Source organism: Eptatretus burgeri, chromosome 15 (assembly GCF_056783735.1).
Source record: "Eptatretus burgeri isolate ZD-2024b chromosome 15, Ebu_testis_v1, whole genome shotgun sequence".
In the NCBI taxonomy this organism is placed as follows: domain Eukaryota; kingdom Metazoa; phylum Chordata; class Myxini; order Myxiniformes; family Myxinidae; genus Eptatretus; species Eptatretus burgeri.
This window is the reverse complement of record NC_140975.1, coordinates 12,911,897-12,932,319: the sequence shown is the minus strand read 5'-3', so window position 1 is coordinate 12,932,319 and position 20,423 is coordinate 12,911,897. Positions and strand designations below refer to the sequence as shown.

At 45.6% G+C, this 20,423-nt stretch overlaps 1 protein-coding gene, 1 long non-coding RNA gene and 1 pseudogene across 5 annotated transcripts in view; 2 read left to right on the top strand and 1 right to left on the bottom strand.

The window, feature by feature from the left end:
- Positions 1 to 4,256: 4,256 nt before the first annotated feature.
- On the bottom strand, positions 4,257 to 7,643 carry LOC147011548 (uncharacterized). Its single transcript, XR_015051792.1, has 2 exons — positions 7,294 to 7,643; positions 4,257 to 4,489 (listed from the first exon to the last, which is right to left on the bottom strand). It is a non-coding gene; the product is annotated as an uncharacterized LOC147011548 (long non-coding RNA).
- An 85-nt stretch (positions 7,644 to 7,728) lies between these two features.
- Positions 7,729 to 20,423, top strand: part of CFAP43 (cilia and flagella associated protein 43) — a 145,971-nt gene continuing 133,276 nt past the window's right edge. Inside the window, exons 1-2 of one of the 4 annotated variants that reach the window (XM_085857481.1) lie at positions 7,729 to 8,054; positions 9,701 to 9,954. In XM_085857481.1, coding sequence (XP_085713607.1) covers positions 8,026 to 8,054; positions 9,701 to 9,954 — 283 coding nt within the window. In that variant the 5' untranslated portion in view covers positions 7,729 to 8,025. Of the gene's footprint in view, positions 8,055 to 9,244; positions 9,489 to 9,700; positions 9,955 to 20,423 lie in introns of those variants that run through there. The other 3 variants (XM_085857480.1, XM_085857483.1, XM_085857482.1) reach the window with 3 other exon arrangements.
- Positions 14,909 to 18,341, top strand: LOC147011547 (uncharacterized; annotated as a pseudogene).

The window sequence follows — 20,423 nt, the reverse complement described above, 5'->3', positions numbered from 1 at the left end:
AATCATGCTACTCTATTGGGCCACAGCAGTCCTAGCCATGCTCTGCTAGGCCGGAAACTATCTCAGTTGCCCATCTGCTTCAGCACGGGTCAAAACTCCTGACTCAATATAGTGTATGCTCCCTGAGCCGGCACCCCAGCCCTCAACGTGCTCAGTGCATTCTGAAAGTCCGTTGCTATTCGCCATTCTCTGCCACCCATGGGCCCCCTTGTGAGCCAAAATGCAGGCCCGGGCCCGTACCAAACTTCCAGATTGCCCTTCTTGCAACCCCTCCTCACCGCCTCATCTTACTGTGGTCTGGCGACTGGACGAGGGTTGTATCAATTCGGCGTGCTCACCCAGGACGTCCCGGTGAGATGCGGTCAAGCTATTCACGTCTGTTGCTTGGCCCAGCATTATGTGCTGTTGAGAACAGCCCAAGTCGTGCAGTACTCCTCAATATAAAGTGGTGAATTGTAATGATGCAGAGGGATGAGGAGGTTGTGGGAATATTTTTCTCGTGTGCAGGAGGCGTTTCTGGTCAAAGTTGTGAGGTTTGGGGAGTGAGGTGCGAAGCAAGGTGAGATGCCAGTTGGAAATTGGCATGCAGATTTCAATGAAATAATGGCGTGCAATGCCTATGCACAGGTTGTGTAGTGAGTAGTGGAGGGAGTGTGGTGGTTCCAAGCCACGGGAGAAATCATGGTGTGCTTATTATCAATCACCTATTGAATGGTGTGTGTGCTTGCTTGTTTTGTACCATGGCTGAAAGGAAAGGGTTGGATTAGAAATCAGAATATGAGACAGAGATAGTTAATAGACCTAACTCAAAGACCCACGCAATGCACTTCGTCCCGTGCAAAGATGGCAACCTTTTGCCAAACTTTTCCTGCTCTTCAGCTCCTCCAGCTCTTTTGACTGTGGATGAATGGATGGATGATCCTTCGCGTACAGTTAGGTGCATCGGACTGCCCATGAAGTTTAAGTGGTTAGGGGGCACAATCCTGAACAAATCACCACTCTGACACAGGAAGTATGGGCAGAAATTTGCAATTTACTCAGGATTCCGGGGATAGCTCGCCGACTCTCCGCAAAGGACACAATGGCATCATTAACATCCACCAATTGATGTCGGCAGACGGGATACCCAACTTAACATCCATCTGAGGGCCGGTGCACACATTCGTGAATCACCGTGCCTATGAAACACCAAGATGACAGTTTATAGCTGGGTCGGGATTCAAATCCAGGCTCGACAGCTTAGAGTGAGCATGTGTACCTCTCGGCTATCCTGCCGTGATGTAATTCATTGCTTTGTAAGAACTGAAAACATTTTTTTTACTCATTGTGATCATCTAATTTTATTTTGCCTTCCTCACTATGGTATCAAACTGTGGTATCACCATCAAAGCTATCTATGCTGAAGTGATGTGTTTAAAAATGTGGTGTAAAATAAAATTGCACATTTTCAGTGAGCCAGGCACCACCCGACTCACCACAGAACAACTCGGAGCCAAATGCAGGTGAGTGGCCCCTGGCCTTTGTTAAATCGATTGATATGCAGTAATCAGTGACTGCGAATATTGTAGAGCACTCGCCAAGTAGCTTAAGCACCCCAACAAAATGGTTGATAAGGAACAGCTGGCTTGGCAAACGATTGGCGATCGCCGATTCATCATAATAAATACCTCCCGGAGACACCCAAAATGGCAAACTCCGTCCGAATTGGCCAAATGAACACACTTTTTTAACAGTCGGAACTGCTGCCAAGTTCAATTCTGGAGCTTAAATTTTGTAATTCCACCCAGTTAAAGAGGTTCTGGAGGTTATGGCATGTGCAGAAATTATATAGTAAAGACACGATGAGCGCTGGCGTCTCCAGGCGTTTATAAGCATTGCAATGTATCCAGCGACTCATAAGTATGATGATCAGACAATCGATGATATAAGAGAAGAAAAGTGAAACAAAAAAATTCTTATCGTTAAGAAATTGGTACAGCCTGTTCCAAGTCAAGGCATCGTTGAGCATACCAAAAAAAAATGTGTGGCCTAAGACTCCCGCGAGCTGATCGAGGGCTGACCAAGATGGTGTGCCACCATATTCGTGAAGCTAATTTTGATTTTTCATGATGAGCACCCCCTAAATTATCTTCAAAAGGGGTGTTCAAATTTACCAAAACACCCAATTTTCATTCATGCACTACCTTGGTGTTCCCTTAGTATGCATGGAAAGTTTCAGGCTGCTAGATTTCATGGTTTTGCATTTATGGAGGAGACACACACACACACACTGACATATATTAGGATAGATAAACATTTGGCAATCGTATGACGTTGGAAAAATTTGGCTCTGTAATTTAGAAAACATGTTTGTTAATTCAGAAATCAGGTGTTGTCAAGTTTATTTTGCTTTGAAACTCACAAAGAGAAACAACATAACCTTTCTAAAACACACCCGATTCAATTTGCTTCCTGTATAAACGATTGTTCGGAACGTGGGCACTCCCTGTTTGTATAAAACTTGCTTTTCACACGACCAGGTAAGTATGAAACGCTTCATTTAATATCCCTCAATAGCTTATTGATTGAGTACACAGTCGCTCATCATTCGTTTAAAAAATGACAGGATGCCGTGCCATTCGATTGGAGAAGAGATTTTAAATGTATCGATTCACAGTTCCATACAAAGTTCCACACAGATAAAGTACGTGAAAAGGAGAACCACAAAGGCCTCCCTTTAAATATAGTTTAAATGTTGAATTCAAGCGAAATTCAATTCCCACAGAGAGCACACAAAATGTCAGTCAATGTCTTGCAAGGTCAAACCAACATGGCAGAATTTGGAACATGAAGTTCGATTCGATGTTGGAAGTTTATTTATTGATTTATTTTTTTAATTAAAATATTGGCATATATTAATAGATTTATATTGATCTTTTATAAAGAAAGCAGTTCGCACAAAAAGGTGAAAAAAACCATGCGTAATTGTCAAAAAAGAGCACTCCTGTGGACAGCATCACCATGGCTTGCAAAATAGTTTCGATTCCACTTGTTAATGTTTTTGTTGCGCTTCAGGAAGTTCCACTTTCTGCACATTGATTAATATTTTCTTCACTCAATATAATCGTCTGAACAGTAGAAAAAGTTTAGTTTTATGTTCTCCTTAAAAAATACACTTGGTTATAAAAATTGCTCATTTGTTAAAATTTACAGATTTCACTCCAGATTTCAACACTTATTTAGTCCACAACATCCGATTCTCAAATGAGATATATTATATTTAAATTATAGACTTTAATTAGTCCGTAAGAGATCATGTTTGAAAAGGCCGAATTAAGATGCCTGTGAAGCAAATTGGGACTCCCTGTGAAGTAAGCTGTTAATTATCTTTTAAAAAAATGGGTGTTAAAATTAACCCAAACACCCAATTTTTATTCATGCACTTCATTGGAGTTCTCTCAGTATGCATGCAAAGTTTGGGGCCCCTCGTTTTCATGGTTTTGGAGTTATGGAAGAGACACACACACACATACACACGCACTGATGTTTATTTGTACAGACTAGCAAATACCACCCAACCCTTCACTGAGGGAATACTAAGAGGGGGGAGAGAGGAAGTGGAGGGGGGAGAGAGGAAGTGGAGGGGGGAGAGAGGAAGTGGAGGGGGAAAGAGTGAGGAGGGGTGGGAGAAGGGAAGGCAGATATGTGAGGAGGGTTAATTGCGATTCATACTGTTTCATCAAAATGATTCTGCATAGAATAACAGTGAAGATGGAAACAAAATAATGTCTGAAATCCATTTTCTATCGGTCATGTTATAAATACCACTCAGAGACGAACACCGCGTGGACATAAACACCATGTTTGGAGGCAAGCACCATCCGGAGAGAGAGAGACAGAGATGGATATACATGGTGTGTCAATAAAAGGTTAACCGCTTCAAATGACCTTTGTACTTTTAGGCATTACCTTAATTTGTTTTTGTTTTGCAGGAGTGATCAATGATCTTTGGAGAAGTTATTCAAGCAAACCAAAGTATTCTATGGAAAAAAATGATGTTTTCTATGGAGCAAACTGCTCTCGAACCCATCGTTTACAACCTTCCCACTGACTATGGGCACAACTCACTGCAACACTTGGCAACCAGAAACGTAAACTGTTCATCACAACCGACGAGTCGAAGGCGCTACGACGTCTCCGCCAGGCCAAATCAATCGTTATCGTCCCCGCTGACAAAGGCCGTGCCATGGTTGTGATGAACCACACCGACTACAACCACAAAGCAAAGGCTTTATTCGACGACAACAGCAACTACCACACAAAGCCTTGTGATCCTACAAAGACCATTAACAAGCAGGTAACCACCACTTTACAGAAACTGCGAGATGTCAACCTCCTCAGAAAACAGGAATGGGATGCGATGAGACCAACCGACTCCGTCATTCCACGCTTCCACGGGTTACCGAAGATCCACAAGGTTGATGTCCCGCTCCGACCCATCGTGGCCCTCCTGCGAGCACCCACATACAATCTCTCTAAATGTCTGTTCTGCCAACTTAAACACTTAACAACCCATTCATCACATAATGTAAAGAATGCCAAAGACTTTATTGACCGGATCAGAAATGTCCGCCTCGAGAGTGACGAAACGATGGTCTCATTCGACGTCGTTTCATTATTCACATCAATATCCGTCGAATTGGCGACAGACCTCAGAGCAGTACATCAACAACGACCAAGAGCGAGTCAGCACTAGCTGCCTCAGCTCTGGTCATTTCATGTCACTCATTCAACTTTGCCTCAAATCAACGTACTTTCTATTTGATGTCACCATATACGATCAACATGAAGGAACCCCGATGGGTTCACCCATCTCTGGGCTCATTGCTGAACTGGTGATGCAATGCTGAGAAGATCTTGCACTACACGGTGAACCTTCTCCATGGTTGTGGCTGCACCACGTTGATGACACGTTCGTGATCATAAAGAAGGCAGATGATGACCGTTTCCTTCTAAAGATCAATATTCAACATGGCGGGCAATACAGTTCACGAGTGAGGTAGAACAAGCTAGATCTCTGCCATTCCTGGACGTACATCTCTCCAGGGACAGAGACGTCCAGGGACAGCGAGTTTCACTCGGGTGAACCGTAAACTCACCCACATGGACAAAGTTTTGGACGACTGAAGTGGCCACTCCACCTGTCACAAGAGAAGTTGTGTTCGCAGCTTAGTTCACAGTGACCGTGAACAACGCCGGACGGAGACACTGCACGTCACTCAACCACTGCGAGAAAACCACAACCCAAATTAATTCATCAAATCCTGTCGCCGGAAACCCAACCACAAGAGCAACAATCCGATCACACCAACACACACGAAGCACTTCCTTACATACAACGCGCTTCTGAAACCACAAGCCGCATACTACGTGAATACAATGTCAACATCACCCACAAACCACAATCATCCTGACGAGAACAGCTGTCAAAGCTGAAGGACCATGTGAACAAATTTGATAGAAATGACGTCATCGAGAGCATAACGTGTGAAGATTGTGAAACCAAATACGTGGGCCAAACGTCCAAATGCTTATCCACACGGCCAACCAAACACCAACGTGCTGCCAGGCGACAAGACAAGTTGTCCTTGGTTGCAACACACACACACACACACACACACACACACACACACACACACACACACACACACACACACACACACGTTCTCATGGAATCAGACAACTATTCTTGGCACAGGATCATCAAAGGTGAACCGTGAGATTATCTGGGCCTGGTACTCTTGTGGAAACTCCATCAACCGACACGTCGGCTAACATCCCACCTACAAAGCACTATGCAATCAATGACAACGTCAACACAAACAGCAGTCATTCAAATTGAAAGGAAGCCTTGTGATTGGCTAAGATTTGGACCAATCCATGATGCGAACTGTCCCCAACGGAACGCTTCTGAGGAAGAGAAACGTCAGGCTTTTAATAAATAATTTAAATGTGAATTATTTTATTGCCCAGTGTGCAACTTCTTTCTTTTACAATACTAGTGCGTGGCTGTACGTGCAAAAAAAAAAAATTAGAGGAATTGTGACGTCAATTGTGATGTCATAGCACCGTGTCCTGTCATTGGTTTGGTAAATAAATGGCCATAACTTGGGAAGCACTTGTCCGATTAATATCAAACCTTGAAAAGGCACATCCACAGGGCCCCAGCAATATACCTGGCAAGTTTCAATGAGATCGGACCAGCGGTTGTCGCGAAACAGCGGTTGCAGACACAGAGATTGCTGGAATTATAGCGAAGTGAGCTTAATACTTAACGCGTGCACATGAGAGAATAGGAAACAACAACAACACAATAGCCCTGGCTATTTGGAATCCGTGTCGTCAGCTATGACTTTTTTGCTTCCGGTTGTTGTTAAACGCTGTGCGGTGTATAAACACGATTGGGTTTTATTTCTATCTTGTGAATATTACTTAACGCGTGCACATGAGAGAATAGGAAACAACAAAAACAACACAATACGCTGGCAATTGTGAATCCGTGTCGTTGGCTATGACCATTTTGCTTCCGTTTTTGTTTTGTTTCAGTTTTTTTTTTGTTTCCGGTTTTTGTCATGGGGAATGATGCATGCTGGGAGATCATGACCGGAAGTGTTTATTTATTTATTCAATTATTTTTTTCCCAAAGTTAATTTTATACTTCCGAAAGTGTATAAAACTTTTTCATGACACTTTTCATGATACTTTTTCATGACAGGAAGTGTTTATTTTGTATTTAACATTACCGGGAGTGATTTTGAATCTCTTTCTGGAACTTTTAATTTCTTTTACTCTTGACTGGAAGTGATCGTTTGTTTATTTATTTATTCAATTATTTTTTTCCCAAAGTTAATTATAATAAAGATACCTCCCGCATCATCAAAAAATTTTTAATCGTGATTTACATTATTTGATCGCTGATCCCGAATCCAGGCTGAAGTAACCGGAAATTGCGTCAAAATCATCAGCTGTGCGGCGCTTACATGTACCACGGTATAGTTAGCAAGTATACAGTTGTGAACAAGTTTTATGTAAAGTCAGAAGCGAATGTAAGAAGAATTCTACGTTCGCTTCTAAGCTTTGCCTATTCCATATTAGATAGATATGCATCAGCGGCACAACCACCCTGCAACCAATCTGCCACACGCAAGAAGAAGAAGAACCCTCAACAACTACAAGGTCAGAAGGTCAGATCAAGACCAAGATCAAGATCATGTCCAAGTTTGTCTCCCGGCTTTCCAACTCGCACCAACGTACCTCCGCTCCTACAGCTTCATCTCCCAGTGGAGAGTCTGCGATGAAGGAGGAAGAAGAGCACGTGTGTCCCTTTCCATTAACCGAGCCAAGTGGGAGCGCGGCCAAGGAATTCCCTGGATTTCATGTGATGTGACACAAACTCTGCAAGAGTGACCGCACCGTCCCAGCTGGACATGGCAGAGAGGACAACGCTCGACTTTTAGATTTATAGGATGATGGTGAAAAGCCAAAACACTCTCGTGTGCAACTCCACTAAATTTACCTCAACGTAAATTTACCTCAAAATTTCACCTCAATTTACCCACTCGTACTATCTATAGTTCAGGATGGAGTTATAGGCGGTGTATAATGTAAGGGTTTTTTTTTTGTAGATTACATTTAGCTTCGATGTGTTGTCAATCAGAAAGTGCCATGATCAGAAATATTATTGTAAGGTCGCTTCCGAATGTCTGACTGACGAGACGTTTTCTAGCGGAATATTAGTGAAGAAGAAGAAGACGCGGGATCGTTGCTGTGGCGGAATATTAGTGAAGAAGAAGAAGACGCGGGATCGTTGCTGTGGCGGATTATTCGTGAAGAAGAAGACGCAGGATCGTTTCTGTGGCCGAATATTAGTGAAGAAGAAGAAGACGCGGGATCGTTGCTGTGGCGGATTATTCGTGAAGAAGAAGACGCGGGATCGTTGCTGTGGCGGAATATTAGTGAAGAAGAAGAAGACGCGGGATCGTTGCTATGGCGGAATGCCGCGTCCTGTCGCCAAGGCAAGTGTATTATCTTTAGTCACAGTGCGAACGGTTTACTTTTATAATCACACGGAATGTAATTTTCATCTTTTGGATGATAAATCCATTAAACGGCATTCGAATTCAATAAAACGAGGACTTTAATTGAGACGGATCGTTTTTGATCTGAATCTGAAAAGGGTCGTTGTTGGGTCACTTGTTATGAGTGGTCTCAGTTGGATTGTTAAACACGGATTTTATACCTGGTTTGCTTGGATTAACTAAAAACTGCCGTCAGGTGTAATTGCAGATGTGGGCGCCGCATCGCGGAGCACGTTGTCCTTGTCATGGGAAGTTAAAGCCAACAGTCCTGTTTGCATTTCCTTTGTGGATGTTAAATGTTTGGAAAAGTGTATTCCATTAATTAATTATTTGCCGATACCACGGCCAAAGTCTGCTCGGAGTTGGTGCATATTCAATTCTATTGGATCCTTGGATTCGAACAGCTTCTATTTTGTAAAACTACTGGAGGGTGAGAGAGCGAGGAGGTGTGGATGTTGGGTCTTCGCTAAATGCAGTGGGTGCGAGGGCTGGCAGGTGATAGTGCTGGATCTACCTGCAGTGGATGGGAGGGCTGGCAGGTGATAGTGCTGGATCTACCTGCAGTGGATGGGAGGGCTGGCAGGTGACAGTGCTGGGTCGACCTGCAGTGGATTGGAGGGCTGGCAGGTGAGAGTGCTGGGTCTACCTGCAGTGGATGGGAGGGCTGGCAGGTGATAGTGCTGGATCTACCTGCAGTGGATGGGAGGGCTGGCAGGTGAGAGTGTTGGATTTTCACTGCCTGTTGTTGGGGGGATTTTTCCTCCTCACTGGCATGTTGGTGTTGCATTTTCACTCCCTGCGGTTGATGGGAGGGCTGGCAGGTGAGAATGTTGGATTTTCACTCACTGCGGTTGATGGGAGGACTGGCAGGTGAGAGTGTTGGATTTTCACTACCTGTTGTATGTGGAAGGGCTGGCAGGTGAGAGTGTTGGATTTTCACTGCCTGTTGTAGGGGGGATTTTTCCTCCTCACTGGCATGTTAGTGTTGCATTTTCACTTCCTACGGTTGATGGGAGGGCTGGCAGGTGAGAGTGTTGGATTTTCACTACCTGTTCTAGGTGGGAGGGCTGGCAGGTGAGAGTATTGCATTTGCACTACCTTTAGAGGGTGAGACAACTGGGAAGCAGTGTGACCACTCCTTGGCTTTTTTCACAAGATCTTGGCTATTCGTTGTTCACTTTGGTGTCTTGGTTTTCTATAGGTTTTCTTGGCGTATAGGTTTTCTATTATCATCGCTTTTCCAAAACCTTGTGAATTCTTGGCTTGTTTCATTGGCTCACCATGGCATTTATGAAAATGAGGACTGGTCACACTGCTGGGAAGTGGGAGTGCTGGATTCACACTACCTGTAATAGAAGAGATTGCTGACAGGTGAGAGTTCCAACTTTGGCACAGGCCTGACTTGCCAAATCACCTTTGTCTTTGTTTTAATTATTTTGTAATTCCTTACCAATGACGTGAGACCCACCTATATTTGTAGGAATGCCCAGTACGAGCAGATGTGTAGCTCTTGACGCCGAATTGTGTCGATACCACAAAATATGTGAAAACAAAAGCAAACGATGACTATTTTCTACACCCAGGTGGCTGCAGGGTTTCGGTGGAGGACCAGTGGGCTTTGTGGATCACACGACATTGTGCTTCGCCAGTGGATGCTTTGTGCGATTTGTGGACACCCAGAGCCATAAATGGTTCTTCTTTAAGGGCCCTGAGACGGGAATAAATACACTCGCCAGCAGTGTAAAGAGCAATCGGTTTGCTATAGCCGACTGTGGCCTGCATCCCACCATCCGTGTCTTCTCTTACCCACACTTCCAATGTTCTGCAATTCTCAAAGGTGCCACTGCTTTTACCTGCAAATTGATGTCTGTATTTCCAATGTCGCACCAGAAAAATTCCAAATGGTTATCAATTCTTTTCCTCCCCAAGTGCGTATATTTAGCCAGAATCGGTAACCAAGGCTGCATGATGCTATTTTGCCGGTTAAAGTGATTCTGTGGGTTACAAAATGGACGATATGGTCCATGATGATAAGCATTGCGGCAGTAAAATAGGTTTGATGTAGTTCGCCGGTAACGGTGGCGTCATCACTTGGGATCATGCAATTAAATTATCGATGGTAAATCGTGCTCAGGTACATATTACGGATGTCGGCTTAATCTACACTGTCCTTTTTTACAGCAACTACATTTTTTAAGTGACTTTTGTAGCCACAACATTAGTTTACTTGCAAGCAGCTATATAAATTCAGAATCTTGCACCTGGATGTATTTTGAAACCGAAAATGATATTTGATGTTTGTCATTTGTAGAGATTAATTAATCTGCTTTCCTTAATATATATATATATATATATATATATATATATATATATATATATATATATATATATATATATATATATATATATATATATATATATTGTTACGGATCTGGAAACCATATGCATTCAAACATACAGATGTCCCAAGAGTCAGTTATTCCGTTACGTACATGTGAGACAGGTCCCTTCCTTTTGTCTAGTGGGAGAATCAAAGGTGTGTGTTGCGATGTCCTTTTAGGTAGGTTATTACATCTAACGACCATCCAACGAACCCTCCAACGATCATCCTATACACCATCCAACAAACAAACCAACAACCTGCTACCGAACAAGCGCTTCACCCGCCCAACCGGCGACTCGCTGTCCGAGGCAAAATCCTCTTGCAATGGTTTCTTCTTGGCGGATCCAGACACGCCTGAAGGGGGCGGGGTTTTCCCGGCCTGGCCGAGACCCCGCCCAGAACGGGGCGGATCTGTGGAGGCCCTGTCCAATCGGGGCGGACGGTGACATCTGTTTCACCGAGCCCCCGCCCCGTTCGGGGAGGTCCAATTAAAATACGACGCAATCCTGGAGAGGAGTTTTTTGGAGGAGTTGAGTTGGTTGGTGTGCGTCGTGCGGTTTGAGCTGGAGTCTGGGGCGTTCGAGTGGAGTTCTGCATATGGTTGGCGTTCGTTGGAGTTTTCCTGGGTCCTGTCCGCGACCCTGATCTCCTCCCTGGGTCTCCGACTGCTCCGCTCGGGTTCCTCCACGGGCACGAGCCCCACGCGTGTGACTGGGCCGAGCCGCACGACCATTAGCAGGTGCCACACTGAGGAGCATCCCCCTTCCTTCAACGTGCAGGTACTCAAGCGAACTGCGACCTCCAGCTCATCTCTCCCTCTCTGGCTGCGAGGGTCTTTTAATAAATCATCTGAGTGTGTGGGCCCGCCTTGTAAGTAGAACTGTTTAAGTGTTTATTCCATCATTGTAAATTCTTGCTTGTATATTTCGCGATAAGTCTTGCTCTGTGTCCTCGTTTACTGTAAATAAACCATGATTAGAAATGTTCCCAGTTCATTTCCGTCCTTTCTTTCATTGGTCCAGCATGGTTCGGATCTGAGTTTTAGCCGGGCCTTTGTTCCCGTTAATCTGCTCATCCGAGCTGGCACGGCTTTGACAGTTCCGCTCGACTACACCCAAACCGGAGTGGGTAGTCGGTAGTTGGAACTCTACCGCATTCGGTAGAATGACCCGGTTCGAGCAAAACGTGCCAAGGGCGTGGTTCCCCGGTAGCCGAGACCGCGTGGTTACTTAGGTAAATTGGTTCCAGATAAAGAGACCCTATGCCATGTGGTCGAGATATTGGCATCCCACGGTGGGATCAGCGACCCGCCGCCTCGTGGAATTATCCAGAGCGATGGCCTACAATTCCGGGGAGTCCGGTGGGAGAGGACGTAACTTTCCCCACCTAGCGGTCGTTCTCACCACTGGACCCCTGCCCTCAAATATATATATATATATATATATATATATATATATATATATATATATATATATATATATATATATATATATATATATATATTAGCTGAATCCCCATCACAGACGGATTCCGTTCATTCAACCACCCTCACCAGCTCACACACACTCGAGGGACATGGACTGGACAGGGTGTGCTTGCCCCTGCCTACTCATCCCCCACCCCTGCCCCATTCAATTTGCTTACCCTCGTCCAAAAATGTAATTACCCCAGCCCGCCTCTTCACTCCCCACCCCCTGTCTTTTGATTCCCCGCCCTACTTGCCCCCGGGCCCCTACTCCCCTGTCCACCCCCTCCCACTCAACTCCGCCTCAATCAACCCAGCCCCCGCCCCATTTCCCCCTGTCTCCCGCTTTCAATTTGCTTACCTTCGCCCAAAAATTTGCTTACCTTGCCCCCGCCTCTTCACTCCTCGCCCACATCTCAACAAAAAGTGTTTATTCTGCTTCAGCGTTGAAAGTTGACTATTGCCACTATGTGCGATGCACTCTTACAGGTACGAAGTTTCTTTCAGTCCAGGTCACAGTACCGAGAAAAACGTGACGCAACCACTAGGAGGAGCACAAAATTGGTCCTTCAGTATTAATATGTAGAAGATGCAGTAGACGCCACTTCATAAATCCACGGTTATAAAATCCAGCCGCTGATTGTGACTAAAATGAGTTGGAACGGAATTTTACATCGAGAAATCCGCCGTTAAATAAATCCACCTGCTTGGCACGTGTGCGGTCTCAACCTAAGCTTGATGTAGTATGCGCTGCCGCAGAGTGAAAAAAAAAAACCAACAACAACAACAACTGGTGACGGACTTCGAATCCCGCCGCCGCTCGTATCCCTCCGACCCCGAATCCCAATAGCCAAGGGAAGAAAGCGACGACGAACCAGAGCCGATGCCAACAGTGACAGAGATGCGGACGGCACTCGCCAAATTGGACAGGGGATGCAGCTCTCAGGTTTTGCCCATCCCGATTTCCGCCACGTGACGGATTTAATAAAGGAAGATTTGCGCTAAACCTTCCCTCCCAAGCAAGCGACCTTGGAGAGATTCTTTTGAACAATCCCCTTGTCACCGTTTGATAAATCAATGTTTTTGTAGCATAAAGCAGTGTTTAACGACATTCACTTTTTGTCTTATCTATCCAGTAGGTGGCTGAAAATAGGTTCTCCGCTTAATAAATCCAAACGGCGTGGTCCCATAGTGGATTTATAAAGCGGTGTCTACTGTACAGTTTCTTGTTACATTTTTTGTGTCAAATTCACATTCTGAGGTAGTCACTATGTGCAGAAGAGGATTTTACATTGCAGACGCTATTTTCGAGGAGTGGAATTAGTAATTACACCTCTCAGCAGTAATTTTCTGACGACGGAAGTAATGGCGTCAGCGAATAACCGATGATGTCATGACGTCCTGACGCCTCTCAGCGGTGACGTCACACGTCGCCATGCAAAACGAAAAGTGTTTATTCTGCTTCATAGTTGAAGTTTGACAATTGCCACTATGTGCGATGTACTCTTACAGGTACCATGTTTCTTTCAGTCCAGGTCACAGTCCCGAGAAAAACGTGACGCGACCGCTAAGAGGAGCACAAAATTGGTCCTTCAGTATTAATATGTTATGGAAATGGCCCTTAGCAGGCTACTAAATATAGGATTAGCTCAGATCCCCCATTAAATGCATGTTTAGCTAGGGTGTTCAGTAAAATGGATGTTACATGTGTGTCGGGAGATGTTGGATGCATGTTTATTGTTCATACAGTGGTGGTGTGGACGTAACTTTCCCCACCTAGCGGCTGCTTCTTCCTCCCCTCTCCGGACGATAGGCCCCACCCAGTCGGCTGAGGGGGAGTGGCCTGGAGAGGGAGGTGGAGCTAAGTGGAGGAGTTTGTCGGCTTCGTAAAAGGGGGAGGAGCCAGTGGCTCGGAAGCGAGCGAACGAAGACCTGGTGGAGTGGTTCAGTTTGGGGAAACAGTCGGTTTCGAGGCATACACGGGTTTCAAGGCGAGAAGGAAAGGAAAAGGTGATTCTGCAGAGAAAGAAACTGAGAGGACGGAGGTGATTCTGCCTTGAGAGAAACGGCAGTCGGCTTTGAGAGGCAAGCGTAGAAAAGGAAAGAAAAGGTGATTCTGCAGAGAAAGAAACTGAGAGGGCAGAGTTGAGAAGTCGGGCTTCGAGGCGGGAAGGCACGAGAGGAAATGACGAGCCTCTGACGGTCCCTACTCACCTCACGGCTCGACGACGTCTTGGAATCCCATGGACCCAGCCTGCGGAGCTCGGCACCTCGATTTGGGCCTTGTCTGGTGAACAGGCCAGACCTGGATTTGTATGCTGGACTTTGAGAGAAATCAGCTGAAACCCATCTTCGATCTAACGGTCTTGTGCCGTCGACATTGTGCGGGGCCAGAATGCGCTGAGGAGGGTGTGCGCACGCGATGCCTTGAGAAGAAAGAGTATGGCGCCGCCATCTTGCCACATGGTGTGTTCGAGCTGGGGGCTCGAATCCGTGGACATCCGCTTGTTACGAGCGACATTCGTGCTTTTGACACTTTCCTCTCGTCCATGAAACATCACCAAGTACTCTGTCTTGCATGCATGCTGTCTGTCTGTCTTGGCTGCACGTTGTTTAAGGCATATCTCGGTAGGGACCCCCTCGAAACCTGTAATCCGTCGTTCTCTATTTAAGAACGGGTTAAAGATTGTTAATAAAAACATTGTCATGAATGTTTTGCTTGTGTTGTGTTCCCCAATGTTCCCCAATAAATCTGGTTGGTTCGTATGAAGTTGCCGCTATGGATTAATTTGTGTCGCATCGAGGAACGATCCGTTTGATTGGCATATAGAACCAAAATGGTTACAGACTTGCAGAACACGCTCGGCATCTGACAAAACCAGTCTGTAACCGGGATTCTATTTTCCCAACCGGTAAGGTTCAGGATTGCGTTGGTATCGCGATTGAAGACGCGTGACCCGAGGCCTGTGCCGAGCCAGCCAGCGTTATAAACCCCGGAGACTGCGGTGGTGAGGGTGGCGCCAAGAGTCGGGCAAGAATCCCGCCACCCTGGATCCACAACAAACTGGTGTCAGGAGTGGGATATTTGGACCTGTGGTGCATTCCGCACCCCGAACATTGGTTACGAGAGGCGCGAGGAAAAAAAAACGGTCCAAATTTGATTTGATTTTATGTTTGAGCGAATACGGTGAAAAACTTGGAAATTATAAAGAAAATGGAGTCGCAAAATGGCGGCGCGGCTCCATCTCAGCGCGTCACTAAGCAGGAGTCGGCTATTAATAGCCCAACGAACGGCACAACATGAGGCGGAGGCTCCCAGCCACCGGTTCAAATCACATGGTCACGGCATGCGCCATGGCAGGCGAGGCAAGACGACTACGTGAACATTGGCAAGCTTCAGATATGATTGGGGGGTGCCTTGGAACAGGTGAGGAGTTATGAGAATTATATAAAGGAGGTACAAATTGAAGTGGACGAGGCACAACGGCATGCAGACGAGCTTCAGAAAAAGGATGTGTATGGTGGGTTACAACAATTGGCCGATGTACGGGAACTAATTCGGTGGCTGAAAGAGGACTTAGCCAACAGAGTCGACGAACAATGTGGAGAAAAGAATAAAGTAGTGTTGTTTACCCGTCAGTTGGAATATGAGAAGAGCAAACTGAACAAAAGAATAGAGGAAGAGCAGATTGGTATCTCCCAGGATAGGAAGAGCATGGAGGAACAATGGAAAAAAAAGCTATAAAAGGAAAAATGTGAACACGATTTGGAATTGAAACAACCGAAGGAAGAGGTAAGATCAGGCAATCAGATAAGAGAAAGCTTAGAACAGAAGATAAAAAGAGGAGAGAAATCGCTGGAGCAAAGGAAGGAAGAATTGTTGGAAAAGTCAAGACAGTTCGAAGAACTACAGGGAGAAATAAGGGAAGTCGAGTGGAGTACCCATGAGTTGGAACAAGAGAAGAGCGAACTGAACAAAATAGAGGAAGAGCAAATTAGTAATTCTCGGGATAGGAAGAACTTGGAAGAAGAGTGGAAAACAAAGCTGGAGAAGGAAAAACGGAAAAAAAACAAAGCTGTAAAAGGAAAAACAGGAAAAAACCAAGCTGGAAAAGGAAAAATGGGAAAAGACAAAGCTGGAAAAGGAAAAATGGGAAAAGACAAAGCTGGAAAAGGAAAAATGGGAAAAACAAAGCTAGAAAAGGAAAAACGCGAACACAATTTGGAATTGAAACTACTGAAGGAAGAGGTAAGATCAGGCAATCAGATAAGGGAGCACCTGGAACAGGAGATAGAAGGAAAAGAGGAATATCTGGAATGACTAAGGGAATACTGTAAGAAATCGGAGGAAATGAGGAGGGAAGACTGCAAAAGGGATGTGGAGATGAGTAAGAAATTCGGGGAAAAAGCTTCTGAGTTACGGAAACACCAAAACAAAGAGACGGAATTACAAAATGAGCTGAGGATGTTAAGAGAGGAAAGAAAGAGAACGGAGAATGAAACGTTAAGGAACCACACTGTGCAGATCGAACAGCTAGAAGCCAAAGCTAGATTAAAGAATGAGATGCAAGAAAGAGTAGTGAAAGAACAATGGATGAAACAGGAAAGGGAGATTAACCAATTGAAAGAAATGACGAGATTGGAGAAGGAAGAACATGAGAGACAGTGAGAGAGGAAACAAAAATTAGGACAAGAACAACTAAAGGAGAGAGCAAGGTTTGAGTACGCAGAGATGTTGGAAGAACAACGAATGAAGCAGGAAAAGGAAATCAACAAATTGAAGGAAGTGACGAGATTGGAGAATGAAGAACAAGAGAGACCGTGGAATAAGAAACAAAATGAACAAGGAATGAAACAGGAAAAGGAAATCAACAAATTGAAGGAAGCGACGAGATTGGAGAATGAAGAACAAGAGAGACAGTGGGAGAGGAAACAAAAATAAGGACAAGAACAACTAAAAGAGAAAGCAAGGTTGGAGTACGAGGAGATAGTGAAAGAACAACGAATGAAACAGGAAAAGGAAATCAGCCAATTGAAAGAAACAATGAGATTGGAGAATGAAGAACATGAGAGATGGTGGGATAGAAAACAAAAAGAAAATGAATTTGAAATTAACCAATTAAAGGAGAGAGCAAAGTTGGAGTCCACGGAGATGGAAAAACTCCGGAAAGATAACGAACAACTAAAAAGGCTCAGAGAGGAAGAACGACTCAAATGGGAATGAAAATGGAGCCAGGAAGTAGAACAGCACAATAATGTGGGATGTGTGATATCACCACAGGGATTAATGTTAGTGGTGCGGAACTTGATTGACATCATTCGTCGGATGACACCACAATTAGAGCAAACCCTGGTGAAGGAGACATTGAGGGAGCATACGGGGTTGTTGATGAATGAAACACATTTTGAGCAGGTCCAGCATGTGGAGCTGACAGCCCCGGAGGAGTGTGGCGAACCGATGTTGAGTAACCTGCTGGAGAGAAGCGACCGGACAGAGGTGACTCTGGAACGAAGCAGGTACGTGGGCACATGCATACTTGGTGCGGACGAGGAGTTTAAGGTAGAAATTGAATTTTATGTTAATGAAGAGACTCTGTCCGATGGGGTGCACGTATGCGTGATCCCTGAATGTGTGTGTGGAGTGCCTGTGAACGAATGCTGTGAGCCCACTGTCCATACTATAGCACCGGTATGTGCTGCCGAGGCCGAAGTGTGTGTGGGTATTCACCTGGCGGTCGAGAATGTAACCCTGGAGTGCGAGGTAGTTGGTCAGTGCACAGGCAAGGTTGAAGGTGTGGAAAGTCAACACATAACCTTGGAATGTGTGCAGCCTGCTGTGTGTGGGAGTCCTGAGCATGGAATGAGTGGTGACATGGGAAATAGGTTAGAGGTGCAAGGGGAAATAGAAATGCCACCAGGACAGAACTGGAGCCAGGGGACAGAAACCATGGTGAACAGCTCCGCATGGGTTCTTGCAGAGTTGGAGGTGCTGCATCCAGGAGCAGGCTTTAGAAATTGGATTTTAATTTCTCTATCAGCCTCACAGGAACTTTGGGGTAGAGCGCAGATGAGTGGCAGGCAGCACTGACGTGTGTCACTTGGTCTTCAGACCTTTCTGAGCACACGAGTGGTTTGGCTAGCTGAGTGGGGTTTATCTGTCTTCAGGGAGTTATGGAGAAGAGGGGGAGGCCGCTTATCCAATTGGGGTTTACCTGATTTCTGAGAACCCAGGAGAAGAGGGGGAGGCCATTCCACCGATTGGGGTTTACCTGATTTCCGTGACCCTTGGAGAAGAGGGGGAGGCCGTTCCACCGATTGGTGTTTACCTGACTTCCACGAACCCTGGAGAAAAGGAAGGGGTGGACCACAACCCCAATTGAGACGTGACCCCTTTGAGCCGTGTCGGAAAGGCGGCGGGGTCATGTAATGGGAAATGAGGGATTCGTTCCCTCACTCCCCTTCCAATGAGCCAAAGAAGCAGGCCATATGGGGATGTAGAAATTGATTGAAAATTGTACCGAAAGTGATTGCAAATTGAGAGATGACAAAAGGCATGAGTGGCACGAGTTAATGTGGGAGATCATTGGAAAAAGCGGTGGAGACATTACAGGCAGAGTGTTAAACACACCTGAAACAAGTGGATGACAAAGAGTGGCTTGTTTGAGGAAGGATTGAAATGCCTGGTTGGAACCATGAAGAGGTTCATGAGGCTGGTGAAGAGATTTTGATGTTACGTTTAAATTGTTGGAAATAAATGATTAGGGCAGTATGGAGGAGGCCAGCGGATGACTTGATGTAATGACAAATTAATTGGGGTTTGATGAAAAAGTGTACTGGTTAAATTTGATGACCAAGTGGTATCTGAGGAACTGGTGTGTTTTTTTTTTCACATAAACGTGAAAGGTGTTGGATGGTTTTGTGGGCTGGGTGTGCGGCACTGTGAAATGAATGACTAAAGTATTTGGGTGAATGGCGTGATTGTGCGGATGAGGAGAGTGAGTGCGAACAATGTACCCTGTCGGTAGGAGTCTCTTAACCAAGTTAGTGTAGGTTAGGGGGACTTAGAGGATTTGACATGGATTCTGGCTGCTGTTCCATTGTGCAGGCGGACTGCGAGGGGTAGGTGCAGGCCAAGGTATGGGGATACTGGCTGGTAGTGTGACATGTTATTGTAAGTTGGTGAGTCGGGAAATAGGGCACCAGGGCTTTCGGGGGGTTCCTGGCAGGTGTAGGCTGTCAGAGGTGCCAGGAGAGCACGGTAGGTTCAGTGCTATGAGAGCACAGCGTAGGTGCTATGAGAACACAGGGTAGGTGCTAGGAGGGCACAGTATGGGGGATAGAGAGAGCCACCCCTTAGATAGGAGCGCCAGAAGCACGCTCAGGTGAACCCCGAGGTCGCTGGGTGTCCTCCACCCCCGATTGGAAGCAGGCAAAGAGGCCTAGTAGTCGTCACACTCCCCAGCCAGCGAGTTATGCCGAGCACCTCCAAATGAAAAAGACGAATAAGGGCCTTGCCCATTTTTAATGGAATGGAACAGTGTGCCAGGTCGGGAAAAATTGGTCATTAGGATCATTATAGCCATAGCAGGGTTTATTGCATTGTCTCGAGCTAAAAGTAAATGGTTAGGTTCGATGGACTCTCCTCTGCACCATTCATGTGTGACACCTGGTACGAGTAGTGTTGATGGGAGAATTTGTTAACAAGGGCCAGGCTCGGTCACCCTCTCCAAGTGCCAGAGAGGCCACCAGTATATCATGAGCAACTGTTCTCCACGAAGATAACAGTTGAGTAAGAAACACACCATCCTGTCTGTAAAAGGAAAAAAAAGAGAGAAAGAAAAAAAAAGGAGAACGTAACCAAACAAGTCAGACAAGGAAGATTAAGGGTACACTCTATCTCACCTGGTCTGAGGTCATCGCACCCATTTGCGTCCTCAAGAACACCTCCAAACTGCATTTGCTTACCATCGATATCACCGTGCCACCATTGCTGTGGCACCTCCTGTCCAATGCAGGGCTTGTTGCCTGCTGCTGCTTGTGAGTAGGCCATATGGGCCGAAGCATTTTTGTGGGCCATTGAGGCCAAAGTGCTTTTGTGGGCCGTTGCGGCCGAAAATGCATGCCATTTTGTGGGCTCAGTGGGCCGAAGAACTCTTTGTGAGATTAGGCCACTGGGCCAACTGAACTCACCTGGTGAGATGCCAATAAGGGCACAAAGTATGGAAACCCTCAGGGGTGAATGGACAATGCTGCTGGGAGGGGGCATGAAGGAGCGAACACGTGAAAGAACTTTGAACCTTTGAATGTTCTGCTCCTATGCAAATATTGGTGTAAAAAGTAAAATTGAATGCCCTCCCGTTCAAATCCATAATTAGAATGTTAAGTAGTGGGCATAGAGTGTGAATTTGTTGGTTAGATTGGTGACCCAACACACTCGGATAGGGACATGCCAATCTTA